The sequence below is a fragment of the Macaca thibetana genome, chromosome 9, assembly GCF_024542745.1.
Source record: "Macaca thibetana thibetana isolate TM-01 chromosome 9, ASM2454274v1, whole genome shotgun sequence".
Classification (NCBI taxonomy): Eukaryota; Metazoa; Chordata; class Mammalia; order Primates; family Cercopithecidae; genus Macaca; species Macaca thibetana.
The window spans coordinates 34,066,535-34,090,094 of record NC_065586.1 but is presented as its reverse complement, the minus strand read 5'-3'; the positions used below and the strand labels follow the sequence as shown (position 1 = coordinate 34,090,094).

General features: G+C 37.4%; 1 protein-coding gene across 26 annotated transcripts in view; it reads left to right on the top strand.

The window, feature by feature from the left end:
* PARD3 (par-3 family cell polarity regulator) overlaps positions 1–23,560 on the top strand; it is a 717,622-nt gene that overhangs the window by 491,574 nt on the left and 202,488 nt on the right. For 23 of the 26 annotated variants that reach the window (XM_050804766.1, XM_050804769.1, XM_050804770.1 and 20 more), the window contains 2 exons: positions 4,053–4,280; positions 17,815–18,046. In XM_050804766.1, the coding sequence (XP_050660723.1) occupies positions 4,053–4,280; positions 17,815–18,046 (460 nt within the window). Of the gene's footprint in view, positions 1–4,052; positions 4,281–17,814; positions 18,047–23,071; positions 23,194–23,560 lie in introns of those variants that run through there. The other 3 variants (XM_050804773.1, XM_050804771.1, XM_050804772.1) reach the window with 1 other exon arrangement.

Genomic DNA, 23,560 nt, shown 5'->3' with positions numbered 1-23,560 from the left:
TTTTAACCTGCAGTAGTAAATTAGTTTTAGCGTGCTTAAAAAATGTATATCCCACATATATATGTAAAAATTATTGTGGACATGGTTGGAGTTATATTCAGTGGAGTATAAGATAGGTCGTAAAAAATACATCTAATAAATCATAAGATTAACTGTATTGCGAGGCAATTAACTGTAGCCTTAGCCCTTACTCAGTTGTTTGTTGTTCTTATGAAACCTAAAGTTTATTGAATCAGAGCTAAAGAGAAATGTTATGGGATAGTTCACATATGTGAAATAGTAGTTTTTAGAGTTAGCAGTATTTCATACTTTTCAAGCAACAACCCCGATCCGACTAAATAGTCATAAAAACCAAATTGAGCTGTTCAGGTTAAAGGACCTGACTTCATATACAATGTCAGTTAGGTAAAATAAGAAAAATACCTAATTTAACCAACTCACAGCTACTGTAAGGAAAAGGACAGTTTATTGTGATCTACAACATAATGATATACAAGTTATAACTCAATGCATTAGATAACTTTCATGGAAAGTCATTACATAAGTTTCAAGGCAGATTGTATAGTCTAATCAAAAATCAGACTGTGCTTTTGTGTTTTAAAGTGTTAGATTCTAGAGAAAAAGATTTTTTTTTTTTTGCACTTTGTGCAGTCTATTCTACCAAATTAAATTAGAAAATCTTGGGGCAAAAAGTTGTTACAAAGATATCAAAATATTTGGTCTGTTGATTTTACATCTAAATGAATAAAATACCTAAAGTAGATATTTTATTATGTCCCTGTCCTCTAATATTAGATGGTGAAAAGATTTTCACTTATCTTTCTTTCATCACTTCACTTGACTTTTCAAGAAAGATTATGATTTTATAGATTAGTCCAAAGGTTTTTGGGAGAATCGTAGTGGCATCTTAGCATTGAGCATCTGTCTAACCCTAGCCATAAGCCTTTCATAATGAAAATTGAATTATATTTCCCTCTGCCCCTTGCAAAAGACCTCCCTCCCTCCCTTCCTTCCTCTCTCTCTCTCTCCTCCTTCTGCCTCTCCCTCTCCCTCTCCCTCTCCCTCTCCAGGCAACAGGGATATTACTAAGTAGGAATAAAAACCAGATCTAGGAAAATAGTATGATTATGATTTCCCTCTTTTCTTTTTCTTCCAGATTTAGGAATCTTGTATCATATTTTGGGGATAAATATTTCTCCCCAAATTATAACAAGGGAGAACAGGTATAAGAGAATTGGATATCTAATGGTTTCATTCTTGAAATATAAAGATTAGCAAAGTATGCTAATGACCTAAAAGATTTGTGTAAAGTAAGAGCTTAAAATACTGTTTTAAAATTAAGACAAAAGATACTGATTTTTATGGTGTAGATAAAGACAATCTTTTGCATGTATTTTACATACAGAAAGACTTTTTCAATTTTCATTACTGTAAAATGCTAAGTTTGTATTGTTAGGGAATCCTTCTAATTTTTTTCTAAAGGCACTTGACTGAATCAATGTATTAGGGATTTTAATAACTTCATTGAGAAATCCTAACATATCATTCAAAATCTTTGTTATAGTTTCTTGGTCAAATATAGTACTAAAATGTATGTTGCTCATGTTATAAATCGAAAGTTAGCAAGCTCTTTCTGTAAAGGAACAGATGGTAAATATTTTAGGTCTCTGTTGCAGCTTTTACATTCTACCATTGTTGAATGAAAGTAGCCATAGACAGTATGTAAATACATGGGCATGGCTGTGTTCCAGTAAAATTTTCCACATTTGACTCTCGGTTTGCTGATCTGTGTTACAGATTCAGAAGTTGTAGATAATTGACATTTTGTATATTTTTTTTATTATAAAAGTTTTCATCTCTACGTAAATATACAGAGAGTAGTTGATTGACCTTCCACAAACTCAGGGCCCACCATCCACAATGATCAACATTTTGCCAAAAGGTTATTTCAGAATGTTTTCAATTTAGGGAAATGAATAGGTAGGTAAGCGCTGAATAGAACTTACACAATTATCATTTATTGAATTATACTTTGACCTTTGTTTTTCTTTCCAAGTTTGCCTGTAGGGACACTCAATTTTAATGAACACTAATGCCATTCCTGAAATTCATTATTTAAGTTTTTATTGCTCTCAGTACACTAAGTAAAATCTCAGCTAACTTTACATAAAGAAAAGCTTAATATATATAAACGGTGTTTTTATGAGAATTCTTTCTGGAAGCATGAAATCTTTATTCATGATATATACTGCCATACAAATACATACACACATACACATATCCTTAATAAACCCAAGAAAGCACCAAATATTTGCCTAATACGTGTTTATAGAACCCAAATATAGCTGGTAAATTATGAAAACTGATAGGCATTTATTCACAAAAAGATCTTTCCAGTGCAAATTCTAGGAACTATAAAGGTAAATATCCCTGCCCAGGAATGATCTTTTCCCATTCTTTTTGATTCCTTGATTTCTTATTATGTAGGTTTTTGGAACAAAATTCATTTTCCTTCCCGTGACATGACTTTTATGAGTAATTTAGAAAATGCAGTTATCAAAAATTGTAGTGCTACCCAGAGAAAAAGTAAGATTGATCTCATTGAAAGAAATAAATCTCATGAACTTTTGTCATAAAATAAAGAAATATAGACAAACCTGCATTGAGAAAGCTAAATATGACATCTTTTTATTTCCAGCACAACAATTTGTGGAGTATTATTTCTTCATTAGAATCATGTGTTTGCCTTCCTGTTTGTGCAACATTTTAAACATATCTATTCTTACCTAAAACAGCTTCATTTAACCTCAATGAATCTTAAAAAGTTAATTTTTGTTTTGAGTCTTTCAGTGTAATTTTAATTCTATTTTATTTTCTGAGCTGTGAAAAGCCTGTGTCACAACTATTTGTCTTCTGGGTAATAACATGATCAACATATGGGCTGATGACCCCATGCAGAGATAAACTATTTTGTTTCTCCTACCCTCTATTTTTTTCACCTGTCTTTTTAATAGTATACATGAAGAACCAGTTCTATAACCTGGATTGCCCAAGTGGTGGTGCAGAGCTGGCATTTCAGTCATCCAGAAGCTAAATTAGTCTACCTTTGAGTGTCAGGTCAGGCAGTGATAGATGAGGCTGTCTTACCTGGTTAAAGAAATCAGTTTTGATTGCCTTCCACAGCTTGGCACTATTGGTATTATTTCGGGTCCTCCTGCCCTAGATCCTCAGGAAATAGAGCCAAATTTTTAATTCCCGGAATTTGTCCCTGTCATCCTCATGAAATGTTCTTGTTAATTGCTAAGTTGTCTTTCTTCTTTCCATCACCTGTTTTTCAAACGTATTATTCCCAGGCCTAGAGCTAGAAGTACTCATATCCAGTCTCTCCTTTTTTATTTCCTTCTGGGAGAGAGGCCTTACATAATCTGTTTCTGTTCAAAGCTTGTGTTACTCTTTCTATGGAATATCCATATTTCCCAACCTGCTGCCAGGTTGCCCTAATTGTTTTGGTGACATGTCGGCCCCCGTGGTCTTACTCCTTATGCAGTGTTGTGAGTCTGCACTTTAGCAAGGAAGAGACTTGACAGAGCACATTGATGTGCATGTCTAACTTCTGTTTTAAGTAATTTTAAATTGCCAAAAAAAGGTTTTAATTAAGTGCAAAACTTATTCTTGGTTGTTTACCTTATCCTTCTTCTCATCTTCCCTTGCTTTTCAAAGGAGCTTGCCCGTTATTCTGGTTCTTTTAGATTATTTCTATTACTGGAGCAAAACGATTTGACAACAGTTTCACCTGTTGAAATGTTTTTTAAAAAGTAATGACTTAGAGGTTTTCCTAATGCAAAGAGAGAAAATAGACCAAGTCTAATATAAATTTGGGAAAAATAAAAATTAGCAACTATTGCTTCATTTATTCTTTGTCTTTTCCATCCACATTCCAGAACTCATCATTGAGCAAATAATTGTTATGTACCTCAAGTTTTCCACAGTGCATATTCAGGTACATAATTTTCACTAATTCACACTAACACGTTTTTTTGTAAACCTCCCAGGTTCTCCCAGCAGAGATGTGGGTCCTTCCCTGGGTCTGAAAAAGTCAAGCTCATTAGAGAGTCTGCAGACCGCAGTTGCCGAGGTGACTTTGAATGGGGATATTCCTTTCCATCGCCCACGGCCACGGATAATCAGAGGCAGGGGATGCAATGAGAGCTTCAGAGCTGCCATCGACAAATCTTATGATAAACCCGTGGTAGATGATGATGATGAAGGCATGGAGACCTGTAAGTTTATAATGGCTGAAAGAGTAACAATTAAAATGACTCTATTTCTTAAAGTGAGCTCCAGGGAGCCCTGGGGGTTTCCTAAGACTCTTCAGGGGAATCTCTGAGCTCTCTGAGGTCTAATAATCTCTTATTTCATAATAAGAAGACGATATTATTTGCCCTTTACTCACATTCTTTTATAAGTATACATTGGGGTTTTCTGGAGGCCACATGTCATGTAATACTACATTAGATTGAATGCAGAAGCAGATATGAGAATCCGTCTTATAGGCCAATATTAAACTAAAAATTTTGAAAAAATATTTAACAGTGCCAGTGTTCTCACTTCTTTTGGAATATATGTATTTTTTGGTAAAAATGTAATTTTTGTTAACACGAAGCTGCTTGTTTTTAAAAAGTAATATTTTCAAACTTTCCCGGTTTTAATTCAGTACGTGTTGCTAGATATAATCCACATACAAAAAGGTTATTTAGAGTGCTTAATAATTTTGGGGGGTATAAAGTCATCCTGAGAGCAAAATGTTTGAAAACCACTGCTTTGTAGTATCCCTATAGGATGTCTCCATTGAATATCTGTAATAATCTGTGATCTTAAAAACACGTTTTTGTTTTGCTTTCAGGAATTACTCTTGCTTTCCTATAACTAGCAAGCTATATTTGTGTGTGTATATTTTGAAATTGCAAAATATTTAAAACCAAGATTATTAAAAGTCAAAGGTTAATATGAATATTTTCCGTGCTTTATTGAAGAAAAAATAAATTTATAGATAGGTACAAATATATCCTTCCAGAGAATTAAACATTTATTATATTAAAGTAACCATTCTATTAAAAAATAATGGAAAAACTCTACTGATATATTTACTAAGAAGAAAAATGGCTTAGGAGTCCTAACAGTGAAAATTGTTGATTATCTTATATTGTTCATAACTACTAATTTACCTTTTAGTGTTTTAACCTCAAATGTGACTCACCTATCAAACTATTGTAAGAATAGTTGGAGGGACCACAGAATAAAGCTAAAGCAGAGACCAGAGATAATGTGTGTGGATTGTAAATTACTTGCAATTCAACATTTGAGTGGACCACTTCTATCACATATACCTAAGAAAGACTTTTGTGGGAAGAAGAGTTTTAAGTAACAAATATCACATTTTGAGAATAAGGAAAAACTTACGTATTTTGCTTATACATATAATGTATTTGAGAAGATGAATATTTCTGTCATAACGTAATATGCAAAGCATAACTTTGAGGATTGGCTACACTTCTCTCCACCTCCGCCTGATTCTCCATCTAAATCCAGACAGTTTTTTCACTATGATCAGCCAGTGATTACAAATATATGCAGCCCATTCTTGCAGGATGAAGAGCATATTTCCTATTTTTGCTGCCAAACCTGGTCTCCAAGATCCTGAGTCATATGAGCTTTCGAGTCTATTGAGTTTTTTCCCTTTGTAATAATGGTTCCTTGCCATCCTAATCAATATTACTTGACAATTATAGCGCTTGCTTCTATCTCGTGTGTATATTTAATCAAAAATTACTATGCTTTGGCCCCTCGATATATATTTTTTAAGTATCTACAATTTGTGATGCTTTTGAACTTTTTTGTTGTTCTGGTTAAAATGTTATTTAAGTTTCCTTAAAAAATGCAGTTTGCTCTTACAATATGTCACTCATATCAAATGTAATGGGATAGAATACATATGAATATAAGGTATATTTTTAATTCTGTAGAGATGGCCTTCAGAGTGTCCCACCAACGTGGACATCTGATTTTGTCCCTATGTAAACTTATTTTTCTTAAAATGAGAAATAACATATATTAAAGTTTGTTCATGTATCTGTCCTTTAGAGAAAAAAAGTGAAATGAAACACATGGATAGACAAATTACAATTTGCAAACCAAATATAAAGTTCTGGACAAGACCTGGGAAATATACGTGTGGCAGGTGCCCTAAAACACACTGCACCTACAACCACCGAATGTCGTATTTTTCAACAGTCCTGTTTTTATTATTTTTTGCATAACAGTTTTATGAACTTTTCCTATAGCAAATGAAAGGCAACTATTGTAATTCCAAACTTTTCCAATTTTGGTCGTTGAAATTGTGTTTATAGGGTGGAATGAGCACGAAAGTGGAATTCAGGTGACTTGCATCCTTATCTACATTCTTCTAAGTAATTTGGGATTTTAGTCCAAACTTCAACTGCTTGAGCTTTAATTTCTTCATTTGTAAAACTGAAGATTTGGACTAGATCATTGACTTTCAATTGGTGTGTTGTGATCTCTGGTCAGGAGCAGTACCTCGGTGGATTTGGAGAGTGGGAAAGGCCACCAGCGTCTCCTTCCCCTGCCCTCTCCCGCCCCCCACCAACCTTGACAGTTGTTTTAATCACTTCTGTACATGGGGATCCTTTGTAAATTTTAGTTTTTAAAAAGGGTGTCTTTGAGTATTTAGGAAAAAGTTGTAAAAGTTCTGGCTTACATGGTTTAGATGGTTCCCAGAGTCCCTCCTAGTTTAACATTCCATGATTCTATGTACCCCCTCACTGCCCTACATCTGGCACGCTAACCCCCTCACCTTCTGCGAGGCCCACGTGAAAACACCCTATCTGTTTTCATCTTGCTTTACCAAACACAAAGCTTGGCAAATCATAGAATTCAATGAATGTCTGCCAAATCGATGAGTGGGTGAGTGAGGTATCCCACACTGGACCTTGTATCTACTAGATCTTCAATACCTCAGCAAGCTCTTTGTTTTTCTTTAAAAAAAATTGTCTATCAAACGTGGTGTTACTTCTGGTGGTCATTAGGCTATCAGCTTATGTAAAACTGAAGATGCAAAGGCACTTTCTGCCTCCAGCTTTGGAAAGAAGGCCGGCTTTGTGAGCCCTCCTTTGGTTTCCTAACCACACCATTTTCAGGATCTGGCCTGTGAACTTGCACAGCCAAGTCTCTGGACTTGCTGTCTGTGTGGCTGTGCTCCTGCATTTTTGCCTTTCTGGGCTTGTCCCTTAGCTGTGTGTCCCCTGGCTGCATGTCCAACATCCTCCATTGTCTGTGCTAAGTGGGCCTCAGGGGAAGTGGGTTCTTTCTTGTCCCGATGGTCTGACTCAGTTACAGCTGCCCATAGAAATTAAAAAACCACATCCCCCTTGAACCTGGATCTGAAAAGAGGACCGTCGTCTAGGCAGACGGTCTTTTTGTCACACAGGACATTTCCTGAGGATGCAGTGCACCCTGGAAACGTGTGGCTAGAGACTGAGCCATCGTGTAAAAGCTGGTTATGGAGGTCAGCAGGAACAGAGAGCTCCTTCCACCATGCTGCAGGCTCTGGTTTCTACCATCATGTGGCACTTTTCCTCTTTACAAGTGAGACACGTAGGCGTAGGCATGGCTGATTGCTCTTGTCAGTTGGGTCGAGCCCCTCCCCAGTGACTGTATTCATGGCACTGAACAGGCTGGCCTCTTCTCAGCAGTGTGGAAATCATGGCATGGGCACAGCAATGGGGCCAAGAGACTGGGGTGGGATCCAGGTGGTATCTGGTAACTGTCATCTTCTGCAGCACTTGCATTCTTCCTGTGGAGATGGCAGAAGCCAGCATTTTTGTCTCTCATTTAATCCATCTGGCATCTCCATGTTGTGTGCGTCTGTCTGGATCAAGATGGAGCTTTGTATTCTGGGACCCATTATCTCCGAGGCCCTACCTGTGTTTGACAGGTCAGGGCATTGACAATCTGCTCCCTCTTCTATGCAAATTACATACCCAGCCTGGCTCTCAGCAAGTGACTTCTACTTTCCCCGTGATAAATCAGTTTCTATTGCTACCAAGAAAATGCATGCAGTAAGATTGCTTTGTTTTCTTTTAAAAAATACATTAATTCTACTTTTTCATAATTAGAAGTTACCAGAAATTGTAAGCCCTGCACTCAGTTTTGAAACAGCTCTTTGATAAGGTTGAGGAAGTGAAACAGCAAAACTAAATATCTCCTACTAATTGTACCTATTGATTTTAAGATACATTCAAGTTCAGAATTTTAAATGTGACAAACTTTGTGCCTTGCAAACATGAAGGCATTATCTTCAAACATGAAGATGGTAGCTTGCATACTTTCCTGTAGAGCTCTTATTAGGAGGTAGGAGAAAAGCACTGCTCCAAAATACACGTAATTTAGGTTTTCAGTATGAAATTTGAAGAAACTGAATTTACGTTATTAAATCAACTAATACGAAAGTTTCCAAGGGAATTTCGTTACTGTTTTATTAGCTATGAAATAACATATTGCATTTGATATCTCAGATTTTCTACTCTCAGCATTCTACTCACTTCTAGCCACCTTTCATCACCACCTATTTCAGCAAAAATAATGCAAACTAAGTCTATTTCCTATTTGTTAATCTGTTTTAGTGGATAATTGGATGTTGATCTATAAAAATACTTGTTCTGAAATGCTAAGAATAACCTATCACATCATTTTATGTTAATAAAATAATACATATACTTAACCTGCAGTTTAAGAAAAGGAGCTTTGATTAATTTTTAGGAGGTTTCTGATCATAGTGTGGGTGTATGGTTGTGAAATAACCGAAAGTATTCCTTACATTTCTTTTTCTAGATAAAATGTAACTTAGCAGAAAGTGCAATGAATATTCACATCTGAAGTGAAGTGTTTGAATGATACAGTCCTCATTTATAACTTTTTTTTTTTTTTTTAAGAAAGAGTCTCTCTCTGTAGCCCAGGCTGGAATGCAGTGGCGCAGTCTTGGCTCATTGCAACCTCCAACTCCCAGGTCCTCGTTCAAGCAATTCTTCTACCTCAGCCTCCCAAATAACTGGAATTACAGGAATATGCCACCATGCCCAGCTAATTTTTGTATTTTTTAGTAAAGACGGGGTTTCACCATGTTGGCCAGGCTAGTCTTGAATTCCTGACCTCGTGATCTGCCAACCTTGGCCTCCCAAAGTGCTGAGATTACAGACATGAGCCGCTGCACCAGGCCCCATTTTTTAAGAGGAAATAATATTTATATATTTGACTAAGATTACACTGAGGAACTGAATCTTAGAATACATGTCTTCTAGTTCTCAGTCCTGTGGTTTTTCTAGAATATGAAACACACTTCCAAACAGGAAAGCCCATTGTGCTAAAACTACTGCAAAGTATTGAAGTATATACCTAAAGTCTGATATTTAGGCTATTAGTTCCTAAGGGCTCAGGGTTGAGGGATGATTCAACCCAGTGGATAAATGAGCACTTGATAAGGAGTGTGGTTCAGTTCCATGGTAGAGTGTAGGTTAGTGTGACCCTGGGGAGGGGGTGGTGTAGGGGTGCCCAGCTGATGTGGAATTAGGGAGGAGAGGAAAATAGAGGAGGAGATTTCCAGAAGAGAGGTATTGGCTGAGTTGCGTGTTACTGCTTGAGAGTCTTCAACTGGATGCACGGAGAAATATGGAACATAGGGAATGGGGAGCCATCTCTGGGCTACAGTAGTTCTGTTAGGTTGGTGCGTATGGGGCAAGTGAGAGCATAGTGAGGAGTGAGATTTAAGATGTAGGTTCCTGTCACACTAGCGCTTTGGGAGGTTGAGGCAGGTGGATCACTTGAGATCAGGAGTTTGAGACCAGCCTGGCCAACATGGTGAGACCCCATCTCTACTGAAAATACAAAGATTAGCCAGGTGTGGTGGTGCATGCCTGTAATCCCAGCTACTTTGGAGGTTGAGGCATGAGAATTGCTTGAACCTGGGAGGTGGAAGTTGCAGTGAGCCAAGATTATGCCATTACACTGCAGCTTGGGCGACAAAGCAAAACTCCATCTCAAAAAAAAAAAAAAAAAAAAGAAAGAAAAAGAAAAAGATGTGGACAGAGAGCAGATCACAGATTATTTAAAATTACTAGCATTTCAAATAAAATAATATGATTGTTGGGACTCTGGGGTAGAGGGTGGCTTATCGGGATGGGATAAGTAGCAACGTCAGGGCAAGGAGCTCATTTCTGTGATAGCAGAACAATAATCCAGGTGAGTGATGATGCTTGGCAGTACCAGAGCAAAGGAAGAAACTGTTTACGGGCTTAGTGTCTCGCACACAAAGATGGATGATGATGATGTGATTTCTCTCATTAGCACTTCCAGGCTCAGAAACTTGGATTCATCATCTCACTGTGTCACCACTCCATTACCAAGCTTTCTTAATCTTTCCACATGTAGTCTAATCTTCACCCCTTACTTCCACTCCAGGCCCGACCCTCATTATTTAATATCAGAAGGTATTATTAGTGTCTCCCAACTGGGCCATCTGTCTCTAGATGTGCCCAGTGAGCTCTGCAGTTACCTTCTGACTCTCATAGCCCCTCAAGTGTCCATGCTTACTGTTGCCCATGCCATGCGGTGCACGCTTCATGAGGTGTATCTTCTTTCTCCCCCAACCCTCTAATTTGTGTATATTATACTGTCATCTTCCTTCTTCAAGAAACTTTTCCCTGACAATCTGGTTTTTCTCAAGCTCCAGCTGATTCTACACAGTGCATCCGAAACTTTTTAGTATAAAGTATTTTTTTAACATCAGGAAATTTTTGTGGATCACTCAATATAGATTATGTTTCATGGTATTTAAGAACACTTGCTTTTGGGGAGCAAGCATTCTGATTGCTCACACACACAAAAGCAAAATAAAGCATTGCTAGCCATTCACTATTTTATAATCTCGAAACATTTTTGTGCTGTTAATTTTTGTGTTTCACTTTAAAGAGTCTGAGCAGTGGCCTGAAATCTCTTTCTTTGACCATAAATAATAGTTTGCATGTTGTTCAAACAGATGTTGTGTACGTTAAGCTCACGCCTTGATTAAAATAAAATTCTTAGTGGCAATTCCAAATGTAGGGTTAGGAATGCTGTCATTTCGATTGTGTAGCCAGCCCTTTCGGTCAGAATTGGTTTTTAAAAAGCCTTCGGCTTCATTTTAAATTGTCCCCATGGACAGAAAACAGCATCCACTGTGGGCCGTCATTTGAATGTTAAAATCAATTGGACACTAAAAGCGAATTTGCAAAGGTTCAGAAAATTGAGGGTGTGACCCTCATTGTGACTGCTCTGCAACATTGTCTTGGGAAGGGAGGGATAATGGAGGTGACATTCTACCATTATCTGTGGGAGCATTTTACCTGCTTCCTTTGGGGTGGGAGTGGGTTAAAGAGAAGTTTAGAATGTCAAGTAAAAGTGAAGAAAGGTTTTTGGTAATAACTCTTTAAAAGAGTGATTCTATTGTTTTTCTTCTTTCACCCACATGTATTTAAAGGTTTCTTAAAAATGAAATAAAGCTATTTTTAGAGTAGAGTGTCTGAGGAGTCATCTGTTTGAACTTTCTCCCAGTTGCTGAAACCACTCTACAATATCACTAATAAATGTCACCTGATTCCTTCATAGCTTTTTACCTTCTCACAGTCTTCATCATATCAGTTATTATTCTCATCCCATGTATTAGTCTAAAAGCTCTAAAGTCTTCCTGTTTCATGCCAGCTTTGTGTGTGTGTGGTTTTATTTTTTTTTTTTTTGGTTTTCAGAAAAAGCTAAGTTTTTCTGCTGCCAAGAGCTCATCATTGTAATGTTAAAAGTCAGAGTCCAGAACAGCAGATCCTGTTATTCGACACCATCTGTGTATCACTGGCTGTTCATTTCCTACATCTTTCGTTCTCTTCCAAAGTCAAAGTATTCCACCAAAATAAGAAATAAAACCAATATTTATGTCCCCAACGTTCTTGATTCCTATGCAGCAGTTTTCAGTGACTGAAAGTCCAGTCCTCATTTAGTTTTGTTACCTTTTTACCTAACACTAATAGAAATTGGTAGCGGTCAGTGGATTTACTAAATCCAGTGAAATTTTCTGTTTTGAATGTCTCATTTTAACTTAAAAGTTTTGTTTTAAGAATATAGCTTGTGAAGACTGAGTCATCCTGTGTAGAATTTTTACATTTCATCCTTTATCTTTCAATATAAATTGTATTATTAAGTATTCCTAATACTAAGGTAGTTTGTAGTTAATCGGGTGCAACAAAGGGCAGTTCTTCATATTGTTGGCTGCTTATTCAGTCCTTCATTTAATTGCTCAGTGAGTACTTAATGATGCTTCCTGGGGCCTCTCCCTCAGAGGAGAGTATTGTTGAGTTTTAAATAAAAAGCAATACTAGGTTATTTTCATTTTGTATATCTCTATTTGTACCTATTGAACAATTCATTTTAATCTAATAGCAAATCTAAACAAATTATTTAAATCCAGTAAAATTGCCAGAGCTACCTAAAATGATATTTATTGCTAAATTATACACTTAGGACAAATAACACAATAGATATTCCACAGCTGCTCTAACACTTGCTTTATGTGGTATACCTCTTAAGATGCTTTCAGCTGTATGTAATAGAAAGTGCAACTCAGAACAACTCAAACCATAAGGAAATACATTTTCCTGCATAACTTGAGTTCTAGAGTTGGGTAGCTTCAGGGAGATTTCTCCAAAGACCCAGCATTTTCCTGCCCCTTCTGCTCCGCTATCCATGAGTCAGCTACGCACAAAATAATTCCATAATTCAGCTATCCACAGGGTAATTTTAGGACTCAGAGGCCTTTTACTGTCTTACACCTGTCCAACAGAAGGGAATGAGCCCTCTCTCTAAGCATGGAATATGTCCATTGAGTCCAATGGGGCCATTCTTGGTCTGATAACCTTGGACTGGCAAATCTGCAGGGGTATGGCATCCATAAACTTAATAATGAATTCACCCCTTGGAGCTAAGTTGCATTCCTGGACTCAGTTCTATTAGGAAGAATAAAGGGAGAAATGGATTTTGGATAAGCAGCCAACAGAAATCATTACAGTATCAACAGTAGCATCACTTCTCAATGGGGGAAAAAAATAAACTCTAATGACCTTGAGGCTTTGAATCAACCTTGACCGTAAAATGTTTGTAAAGTTTAGATAGAAATAGATTATTTATGGCAGAAGCTGCAGAACTTTGTGCTTCAATGAAAACCCAAAGTCATTTTCTCCATCATCATTAACACGTAAATGCCTGATCTTTTCCAAACTTCTTGGTGATCCAGTCCTAACATGATACCTTTCAGAGTTGAGTGACTTAATTTGTAGCATGGACTAGAATTTTAATTGAGCTACATTTGCATCTGTTGAAAACATGGTAATTAGGTATGTCTTAATTGCAGAATGACTGTGCCACATTAAAGAGAAATAAGCAGCTTCATGCTCTACCTTCTTTAAAAAAAGAAACTCGAAAGTGCCCGTCTTTATAGGTGACCACATGGAAATGTAGCTGGTAGTTCAGTACATAGAGCAGGTTCAAACAGGCAGAAGTGTTGTCAAAAATAGAAAGTTCTGTTTGTTAGGAAGGAGATAATCATCTCTCTTTGTGCGGGCTCTATGCAAAAGGAAAACAAATAATCTGTCAAAGTGAGCAAAATTAAAGAGAAAAAATCAAGAAATGTATATAGCACTTAAAATAGTACATTATCTAAATGTAGATTTATGATTAGTTCTTACCTTGTAATTTGCTGTCTGAACACAATAGATCAAGCCATTTATTGCTGATATATTACTAGTACTTTTCTTACTTGAAAAATTGTTTATATGCATATGTTTTCTTAGTTTAAGGGAATAAAGACATTTTATGTACCTAATTATAAAGCTAGTATTAAATGTACAGATTTATTTTAAAACCTAAAATCTGACTAGTATATCAGTGACTTTGAATATGTATATTTTTTTCAAAAATTAAGCATGTGTAACCAATTTATTTGAGCTTTTAAAACTACAATATTTCTGCATAGGAGCAGGATAAAGATTTTTCTCTATCAAATAATTTCAGAATTTGAAGTATATATAATTCAGTACTTTAAAAGAACATCTTATGTTTATACATATGAAGCTACATATTGCTAAATATTTTTAATTAGTTGGCATTCAAAGGGATTAGTTAAATCAGTACACCCCCAGAAGAGTTTCTGTGATAATGTATTATCTAAACTAGAATGTTCAGAACAAGTATAAAGAATCCTCCAATGTGCAAGTATCATTTTAAAGAGTCCTCTGGCTTGGGCCAGGAAACAGAGGTAGGAGTGTTAATTTTATAAAATGAGGTTACAAAACCTGAAGCTAATAAATGATTTCATACTAACTTTATTTAACATACTTTAGAAAATAAGTTGCTTTACATACACCAGAAAATTATTTTGAATATGAAAAGAATTGGCAACAAACATGACTTCAGCATATAGTGAGCTGTGAAGGCACTGCCATTATTCTGTTCCCAAGCCAAGAGCCGACATATGCCCCTTGAACTTCTGCCAAAACTATTAGGCAGAAAACTAACAGAATCACTACTGATCGTTCCATTCATGATTTATGATAATGGTTGCTGTGGAAGACTAAATCATTTACATTTATTGAGCTCATTTTTCTGTTTATAGTTTCAGACATTGTAGAGGGTCGCAAAATCTATTAAATGATGCATATAGCACTAACAATAATAGCATGAAAATATACCAGAAACCAATTAGAGCTAAACCAAATACTATGAGCATTCCTACCTCGTATTACTGTAGTCAGATTGTGGCTAGTCTTCTCAGGCTTGATGAGAGAACAGTAGGCATTTTTCTAAAGCTAGAGGAATGGTGATACCTGGCAATTAAATAAAGTTTGGTCAGGATAAAGTCACAAGTCAGTTCTTACCAAAAGTCTTTCATTTACACAGCCATTTATGAGCAGCTGCTGTTTGCCCCACAGTCTTCATTTGAAGAGCTTAGAGAATGGGAGGGAGACATGTACGTGATATCATAGGAGAAGTGCAATAATAAAACATTGTACAAAGAAAGGGCTTTGGAAGTATAGGTGAAAGGAGGTTTCCATACAGGAATTATACAAAATTCACTAGCATCCATTTATCTAGCTTGAGTGTGCCAAGGTACCTAGGTTTTCATAGCTCCAGAGAACTTTTGGGAATTGTTCGGTAATTATTTGGTCAATTATCTCACATTTGTGGCCACGCCCATATCTCAAAGAGTTGAAGTAGTGGTTCACAAGTAGATAGAACACAGCCATGTTCAAGGGCATTAAGCAACACACTACAACCCTGCTTGAGCTGTATTTACAGTCTTTGGGGGAGCTCTCGTTTGAAAAGGCTACACATAATTAGCAAGCCCATGGGCCAGTTGCCAGGATATTCTTTCCCTGCTCTGTGTACACCACAAAAAATTATAGCCTGAACTCAGTATTATTTGCAAGATTATGGATTTTCACTATGTCCTTCTAGTTGTAACTGGCTTCTTCTAATAAACCTGCACAATTACTATTTATATCTTAATAGAGAGGAAAAGGAACAAATTTTCTTAAAAGCCTCCATGTCCTTTGGAGGAAGACAATGGCTTACAGTGAGATAACTCACAGTACAGAGGAAGGCTAACCTTTCTGAAGTCATTTATATGCTTGGGCTGGGCACAGTGACTCACACCTGTAATCCCAGCCCTTTGGGAGGCCGAGGCTGGTGGATCATTAGGTCAAGAAATCAAGACCATCCTGGCCAACATGGCAAAATCCCGTCTCTACTAAAAATACAAAAATTAGCTGAGTGTGGTGGCGCATGCCTGTAGTCCCAGCTACTTGGGAGGCTGAGGCAGAAGAATCACTTGAACTGGAGAGGTGGAGATTGCAGTGAGCCAAGATCATGCCACTGCACTCCAGCCTGGTGACAGAGTGAAACTCCGTCTCAAGAAAAAAAAAAAAAAAAAAAGTCTGGGTGCAGTGGCTCACTCCTGTAATCCCAGCACTTTGGGAGGCCGAGGTGGGCGGATCACGAGGTCAGGAGTTCAAGACCAGCCTGGCCAACATAGTGAAATTCTACTACTAAAAATACAAAAAATTAGCTGGGCATGGTGGTGGGCACCTGTAATCCCAGCTACCCAGGAGGCTGAGGTCGGAGAATGGCTTGAACCCAGGAGGTGGAGGTTGCAGTGAGTTGAGATCACATCATTGCACTCCAGCCTGGACGACAGAGCGAGACTTTGTCTCAAAAAAAATAAAAAATAAATATAAAAAAAATTCTGAGCTTTGTTTTTTGCATTATGACAAATAGCTGGCTTTTTAACAACAACAATAACAAAAACACAACTGTGTTACTTGGGCATAGCTGTACCATAATTTGATAGTCTCTTTTCAGATTTGTGAGGGTTTAATAGCAGAAATCTAAGATACTGGGATCCTTTTAGCTGGTCTTATTATACCCATGATAATTGGGTATTGCTAATGAAAGTGCTCCTTGCTGGTGGAGAGGAAGGACTGAATTTTACTGAGGATATATTAACCTGATTTGGAGGTCAGTTCTTTGCAAAAGTTTGGGAAGAGGCCGAACCATTCTCTTTGGCTCTTTGTTACAAGAAACTCAGAAATACTGATCTATACTTTCTTTGTTGATGCTGGAAAAAGAAAAATGACTTCAGAATTCACGGAGTAATTAACCGTATGGCCCCTATAATTCTCACTGTATTTGGAGGAGAACCTTAGCTGACCAGTCCCGAAAGAAGATTTCTGAGAGTGGCTGTTCATATGTGCCTTTCTGCTCCTTACTTAATGGAGAAATGTTTAAAGCTCTTTTGGTAGGTGGAGACCTACTTCAATTACTTGTCATTCTTTCAACTGCAAAAAGTTTGGGGTATTGAAGTGCCCTTGGACCATGTGCTTACGAAGTGTTGGATCAAGGAATGGAATGTTGTTATCACTAAGTAGATCTTTTATCTGCAAAGTCCAGAGAAGTGAGCTTATTGATTTACTCATTTTCATGGCTCCCTCTACCTCTGTTCAGCTGCCATGATGCAGATAGGCATGCAAGATTGTTTAGGATTAGAATATATGGTAGCATTTACTTCTGAGGTTGGCCTTATGCGAAGAAAAGTTACAGAGGCTGTGCAGATCTGTTGTAGATATAAGCCAAAATAATCTGCTCTTCTGTGTCAGCAGGATATGTTGGGAGCCTGAGGAAAGAAGTCATTGTGCTGACATTGAATGGTGTAGTCCAGCAAATTAGTGAGGGGCCAGAGTATATCTGCATTATTCTTACCCAAGAAGAAAGGAAGCACTTTGGGAAGGGCTGCTTGTTTTCTTTCTTTTCATCTTGCAAATATAGTACATGGGACCCTTAGATGTCTGCGCTGTATAACAAGGTCTTGCTGGGCCCTCCAGTAGTGTACAATCTGATTCTTAGAGGGTGTTTCTGTGGGTGCATCAGCATCCCACCAGGAAGCTGCTTCTCTGCTACTACTGACTTGGCACACGATCTTCACATAGGAGGCATCCACCTCACATATTCCATTTTAATTCTACTCAAACAACATTGCAATCCATGTTGCTGGCAGGGCCATACTGCAGTAAAAGTATGGGAAAGTAAAGTCCTTGAATATATTTTAGCTTTATTATTTTTGTTGCATTGGTTCACTGTGTGCCTATTTTTTTTTTCTTTCCTTCCAAGTGGAAGAAGACACAGAAGAAAGTTCAAGATCAGGGAGAGAGTCTGTATCCACAGCCAGTGATCAGCCTTCCCACTCTCTGGAGAGACAAATGAATGGAAACCAAGAGAAAGGTGATAAGACTGATAGAAAAAAGGATAAAACTGGAAAAGAAAAGAAGAAAGATAGAGATAAGGAGAAGGATAAAATGAAAGCCAAGAAGGGAATGCTGAAGGGCTTGGGAGACATGTTCAGGTAAGTCTTTACCCAGAATCCCAAACCCGAATCTCCTTAAACATACAGGAGTGTGAACTTAGCAAAAAGTACTAAAAACTGGACACAGTAGTGCACACCTGTAATCCCAGCTACTTAGGAGGCTGAGCTGGGAGGAATGCTTGAGCCCAGGATTCCAGATCCAGCCTGGGCAACAGATCATTCCATTCTCTAAAAAAAAAAAATTAAAAGCACTGAAAACGGCTGGGCGCGGTGGCTCACGCCTGTAATCCCAGCACTTTGGGAGGCCGAGACGGGCGGATCACAAGGTCAGGAGATCGAGACCATCCTGGCTAACACGGTGAAACCCCGTCTCTACTAAAAAATACAAAAACTAGCCGGGCGCGGTGGCGGACACCTGTAGTCCCAGCTACTCGGGAGGCTGAGGCAGGAGAATGGCGTGAACCCGGGAGGCGGAGCTTGCAGTGAGCCGAGATCCGGCCACTGCACTCCAGCCTGGGCGGCAGAGCGAGACTCTGTCTCAACAAAAAAAAAAAAAAAAAAAAAAAGCACTGAAAACACAGATTTGAAAACATTATCTTTGAGATCAACCAAAATTCTTGTATAATCTTTTCCTACCTCATTTTTACTTTGTTATGGATTTCATGTTAGGTATTTTCAGACTATTTTAGCAGCCTAAATGATTATATCTTCCCAAACCATGTAAATAATTGTTGAGAGGTAGGAGGGACATGTCTGTATCTTAGTTATGCATAAGAGTGAAAGTCCCATTGAGACAAAGGGCTATTAAAGCAGTGTTTGTTCTTTTTTTGTGTGTGAACAATGGTTCATTATTTAAATTTAAACATAGAACTAAAGTTAGTGGTAGCATTTAAAGGTTCATTAATAACAAGTCTAATAAAAATGTTACAAATAGAGCTTCAATTAAGCTGTGTTGATTAATTTAATACTTATTACTTCAGTCTGTAAAGATTTCATTAAATGTGGTCTCTGGCTGTTTCTTGACAGTTGTTTTTGTGCCCCTAAATTATACTCTAGGATTACTTAGCATATCATTTTTTACAAATCATTGCCATACAATAAAAGTGACAAGTTGTTCAGAAGTTGCACTGCAGCTCTCCCATAAACGTTCATGTAAGATGATTTATAATATTCGGGCATTTAATGTTAAATATAAAGATTGCTTGATTGTTCCATAAATTAAACCCCTAAACATATCAAGGTGGTGGTTTAAAATTGAAAACATACAGCACAGCCATTTGACTTTTCCAAAAGTAGTTATCCTGCATTATGGATCCCCTCCTTTTAAAAAACTTTTTTTAAAATTGCAAAATGCGAACAACAGTTTTCATTTTCATAGAATTTGTTGATTTACAATCCTGAAATTGACCTCCATAACTCAGGGAGTTATAGATAGTCAGACCTGGAAAGTTGAGGAACCATGGCCCAGCCTGAAGGCTACATAGCTCAACAGATGTGTTCTGTAGATGTCTGATTAAGTGCATAGAAGAAGGAGATTTAACTCTAGACTTACATTAACACAAAGCCTAGTCTATGAGCAGTACTTTATTTCAATATGATTAGAGTTTTGTCTCTCAGTGCTTCAGAACTGTGAGATTTTCGTAGTTTTTCATTAGAGTTTTTCTAGTTTATATAGGGCTCCCCCTCGAATCCTTTTTCAGTCAGATCATGTTTCTTCATTATACTCTGTGTCCAAGAATCGTATAGGAAGAAATTGCTCTAACTGCCACTTTATTTCAGTTTCTGTGTTAGCCAAGGGCCTTTTTGTTCCGTATGTGCAGACTGACAGCTCATAAACTGGCACCTCCACAGTGCACAGAAATAAGGCTGCTGCCCGTCAGTTAACATGGAAGGAATTTGTACTACTGTCTTCTTCAAATTATAGGGTTAGAAATGGGAGAAACCTTCCCCTGAGACTTGTGGCACATTCTCACTTCCAGAGGCTCTCCTGACGTCTTACTGAAAGCTAACGGCTCGTTAGTTTTCATTCATTGGCCAACATTTGTCTGATAAAGTGCTCTGTTCTGGTTATGGAATAAAAAAATATACTTCTAGTATCTTAGAATGACTTTAATTGTAAGTGATCTTTTTCTGTAGCTTGCAACTCCAGAAGAAAGGCCTGTGGTAGAGCTTTCTGTCTGGGGCCAGAGGAGCAGAGTGTGGGAGAAATGTGTATTGTTTCTAAGGGACCTTGAAGAACACCACCACACAACTCTCTTCTAGAAGTCCTGTCAAGCATTACATGATGCTTTCTCTAGATCAGTATCTATAGCCTGTACCCATAACCTATAATGAAAGCCAGCTTTATGATAAAGAAGTTGACCGTGCATATTCTTGAAAATAAAATTCTATATGCAGGTGCAGGGGCTGAAGGTTCCCCCCCTGCTACTAAAAATTAGACTGATAGTCTCTCAGTGTTTAAGAATGACTAGTAAGAAAATAACAGACAGTCATACTTTTTTAGGTATGTGGTATCAGTGGTATATTGGAGTCAGGCCCGCTTTGGCTGGCAAGAGCCAACTGATCAATTTTTAGAAACTTTGCAAGCTGGTTGTCAAACATAGCCATTATTAAAAATTAAATACATTATCTAAAAAGCAAAGGTAATTAATACTCAAAATACATGACTTCCTAATTATTTTTGCTATACTGTGATCTCTACTTTTGATATTATTTGCATTTATGGCATGGACATAGGGCTAATACTATATAATGATGACTGTGCAGCTTTCCCAGCCCTGTGTTTAGTGACATCATGCTGATAGCTGAAAATTTGCCATGGTGCAGTGTTTACACCAGGAAGTCTATGGAATTCCACAAAACAGAGCTCTTCTCCCAGCAGAGCAACACAGTACCCCACAGTGAATGTAAATACCTTTGACCAGAGTGGCAGCATCTTGTCTAGTGCCCCTGGGCATGGCTGGGTTCTATCAGATTGCAAACCGCTGCGCCAGCCCTTTCCCAGTGGGTTGCCACATATTGCCCCTTGAATATGAGTTCAGAATAATGTATTAAACAGGAAATAGCTTTTTTGTTACTGAATGTTGGCTCTTGATCCTTCCTTCACACGATGATGGTAGTCATTAGTTTTTGAGAAGACTCTTAAAGCATTGTTAGATTTTTTGAAACATTCTCTTAAACTACCTTCCTTCCATACCTACTGGATCTGATTGTTTGAGGTGAATATACTCTCAGGTTGATTATTTTACGTTTCCTTCTTTTTTTCTCTCTCTCCTAACAACATAGGGGACTACAGTAAGATTTAAAAATTGGTCCATTCCTTTCTCTTTGTTCTTTTAAGGAAACTAGGATGTGGTTTCCTTAGCAGTGCTGCTTTTAAACAGCTTAATCAGAACATGCATGTGCATATATATATTTCTTAGTATGGTTTGCAAGAGGGTTCACATATGGAGGATCATGCAGGTCTGAAGTATAAAGCAGGGGTGCGTCTGTGATGCTTTTCTTTCTATCTTGTAGTTCAGAAAACAAAAGGCTAAGGGACATTCGGTATTGGGAGTCTAGATTTGTAGGTAAATATAGCAGCCTATGAGCTTATTCTCTTTAGTCTGCTTGAGGAAGTAATACATTTTCCTTTAGAAACAGGCTCACAGACTCTCCTCCCTCTACCATCCTGTCCTACCCTCATCATCCTGTTGCCTTCCCGTGACCCCCACTCATACACTATTCCTACCCCAGCAGGTTGTCTATGATGCTTGGTTAAATATGATGAGGGTCAAATAGATAGACCTTGTTTTAAATACTGTACCAGAGGAAATGAGTAGGTAATTTTTAGTCATTGGTATATACAGATAGCATGGTTTTCTGTTTCACACGTTGAATGGTAGTCACAAAGATGCTTTAATTATTGATAAACAGCTCTAGGAAAGAATGTTGTGAGTCATATGAATCACTCTTCTGTTTATAAATTATGGAGTATATGAACTACAAAAGCCGCCTTAATGCAAGTCTTAAATCAGAAATTTAAATCTATAAGGAATCAAATAACAAATGCAAAGTTTTTCCTGTTTGTATTAATTTCTCCTCATACATACTACATCTTTTGCACCCAAGGAGCTTCTGTCACCTTAATTAAAATGCCTTTGTATCTGAGAAACCTGAGTGTGCTTACAAAACAGGTAAACATGACTTGTAAATGTAATCATTCTGTGTGCAGAGTGCAGAGCAGAGCGGGGAGCACAAAGTTTGAGTCTGTGTATGTTTGATCTCAGACACTCAGCTATTCAAATTTAATGCTGGAGGATATTTCTGAAAATTCTTCAATTATATGAAATTGTCATGAAAGAGGAAATTGAGTATGTTCTTTAGGAGAAGGGAGAGATGTTTTTTAATGTTTTAAATGTGTTCATTTTTAAAGGAAAGCAGCCTTCTTAAGCAACATGGTTTTGCCTTAGCTTTTAATCTCCAAACTGAAATAACCAGCAAGATACTAAAATACTGTATTTTCAGATATTAAGAAATTAAAATCATGTGCTCTCTTTTTGTGAGCCCTAGAGTAAGTGTAATTTGATATTGCTTTGCTACGAAATTGGAACTGTTATCGTTTGAATATCATAAAATTGTATGTACTCTAAAATTGAAGGTTCTTAGACGCGACCTTATTGTACATGTCTCAGATTTATTTCTAGCTGTTGTCCATATGTGATAGCTGAGAACCTATCACTGCAGAAAGCTAAAGCAAAAGTAATGTTACAATATTACCATTAAAATTGAATCCTCCAATTACATTTAAAATGATTACCTGAGTCCCCGAAGCATTGTTTTATTCAGTTTTGAAGAGGAAATAGATAATTTAGTTTGTAACCTTGTTTGGTTGAAATCAGATATATTGCTCTCTTTTCCTTTTTAGAATATGATCATTTTCAGAACACAATGAACATGATCAGGTTTTAAAACTGAATGTTGTAGTTTGGATTATACATCCTAGGCGTTTGAGAAAAGAACACAGATTCTTGTTGCTTTCCTCACCTGTACTAACTGTGTGTCTGTACCATGTCTCTCATTTAGCCTTGCCAAACTGAAGCCCGAGAAGAGATGAACAACAAAGCGATTCAAAACATGTCTTGAGCAGCACATATTGCACAGTTGTTGTTTTTTTTTAAACAAACAATAAATTTACTTTTAATGAATTCTTAGTGGCTGTTGACGAATTTTGTTTACGACATCAGCAGTTTGATGGTTTAGTAATTTCCTTATTAATCCATTTGGAACTTTTTGATCTTAATTTCAAGCTTGGGGTTTAAATTACTGCTTGAAAAGGCAGAGATATGTTTGTTTCTCTTTCCTTTCTTTATTGGCCCCTTTTCATAGTGGAAAACCATAGTCCTCTCACTGCTGGCGTATTCAGAAATCATCAGCACACACCCATTGGATGTTAGAATGAGAGTTTTCAAGATTCTGTTAAGGGCCACCACCCATTTGGTTGTGTTGTGTAACCACCAATGACTTGGGACACAGGCAGATGTCACAGGTGATGCAGGGCAGAGGCAAAGAGGT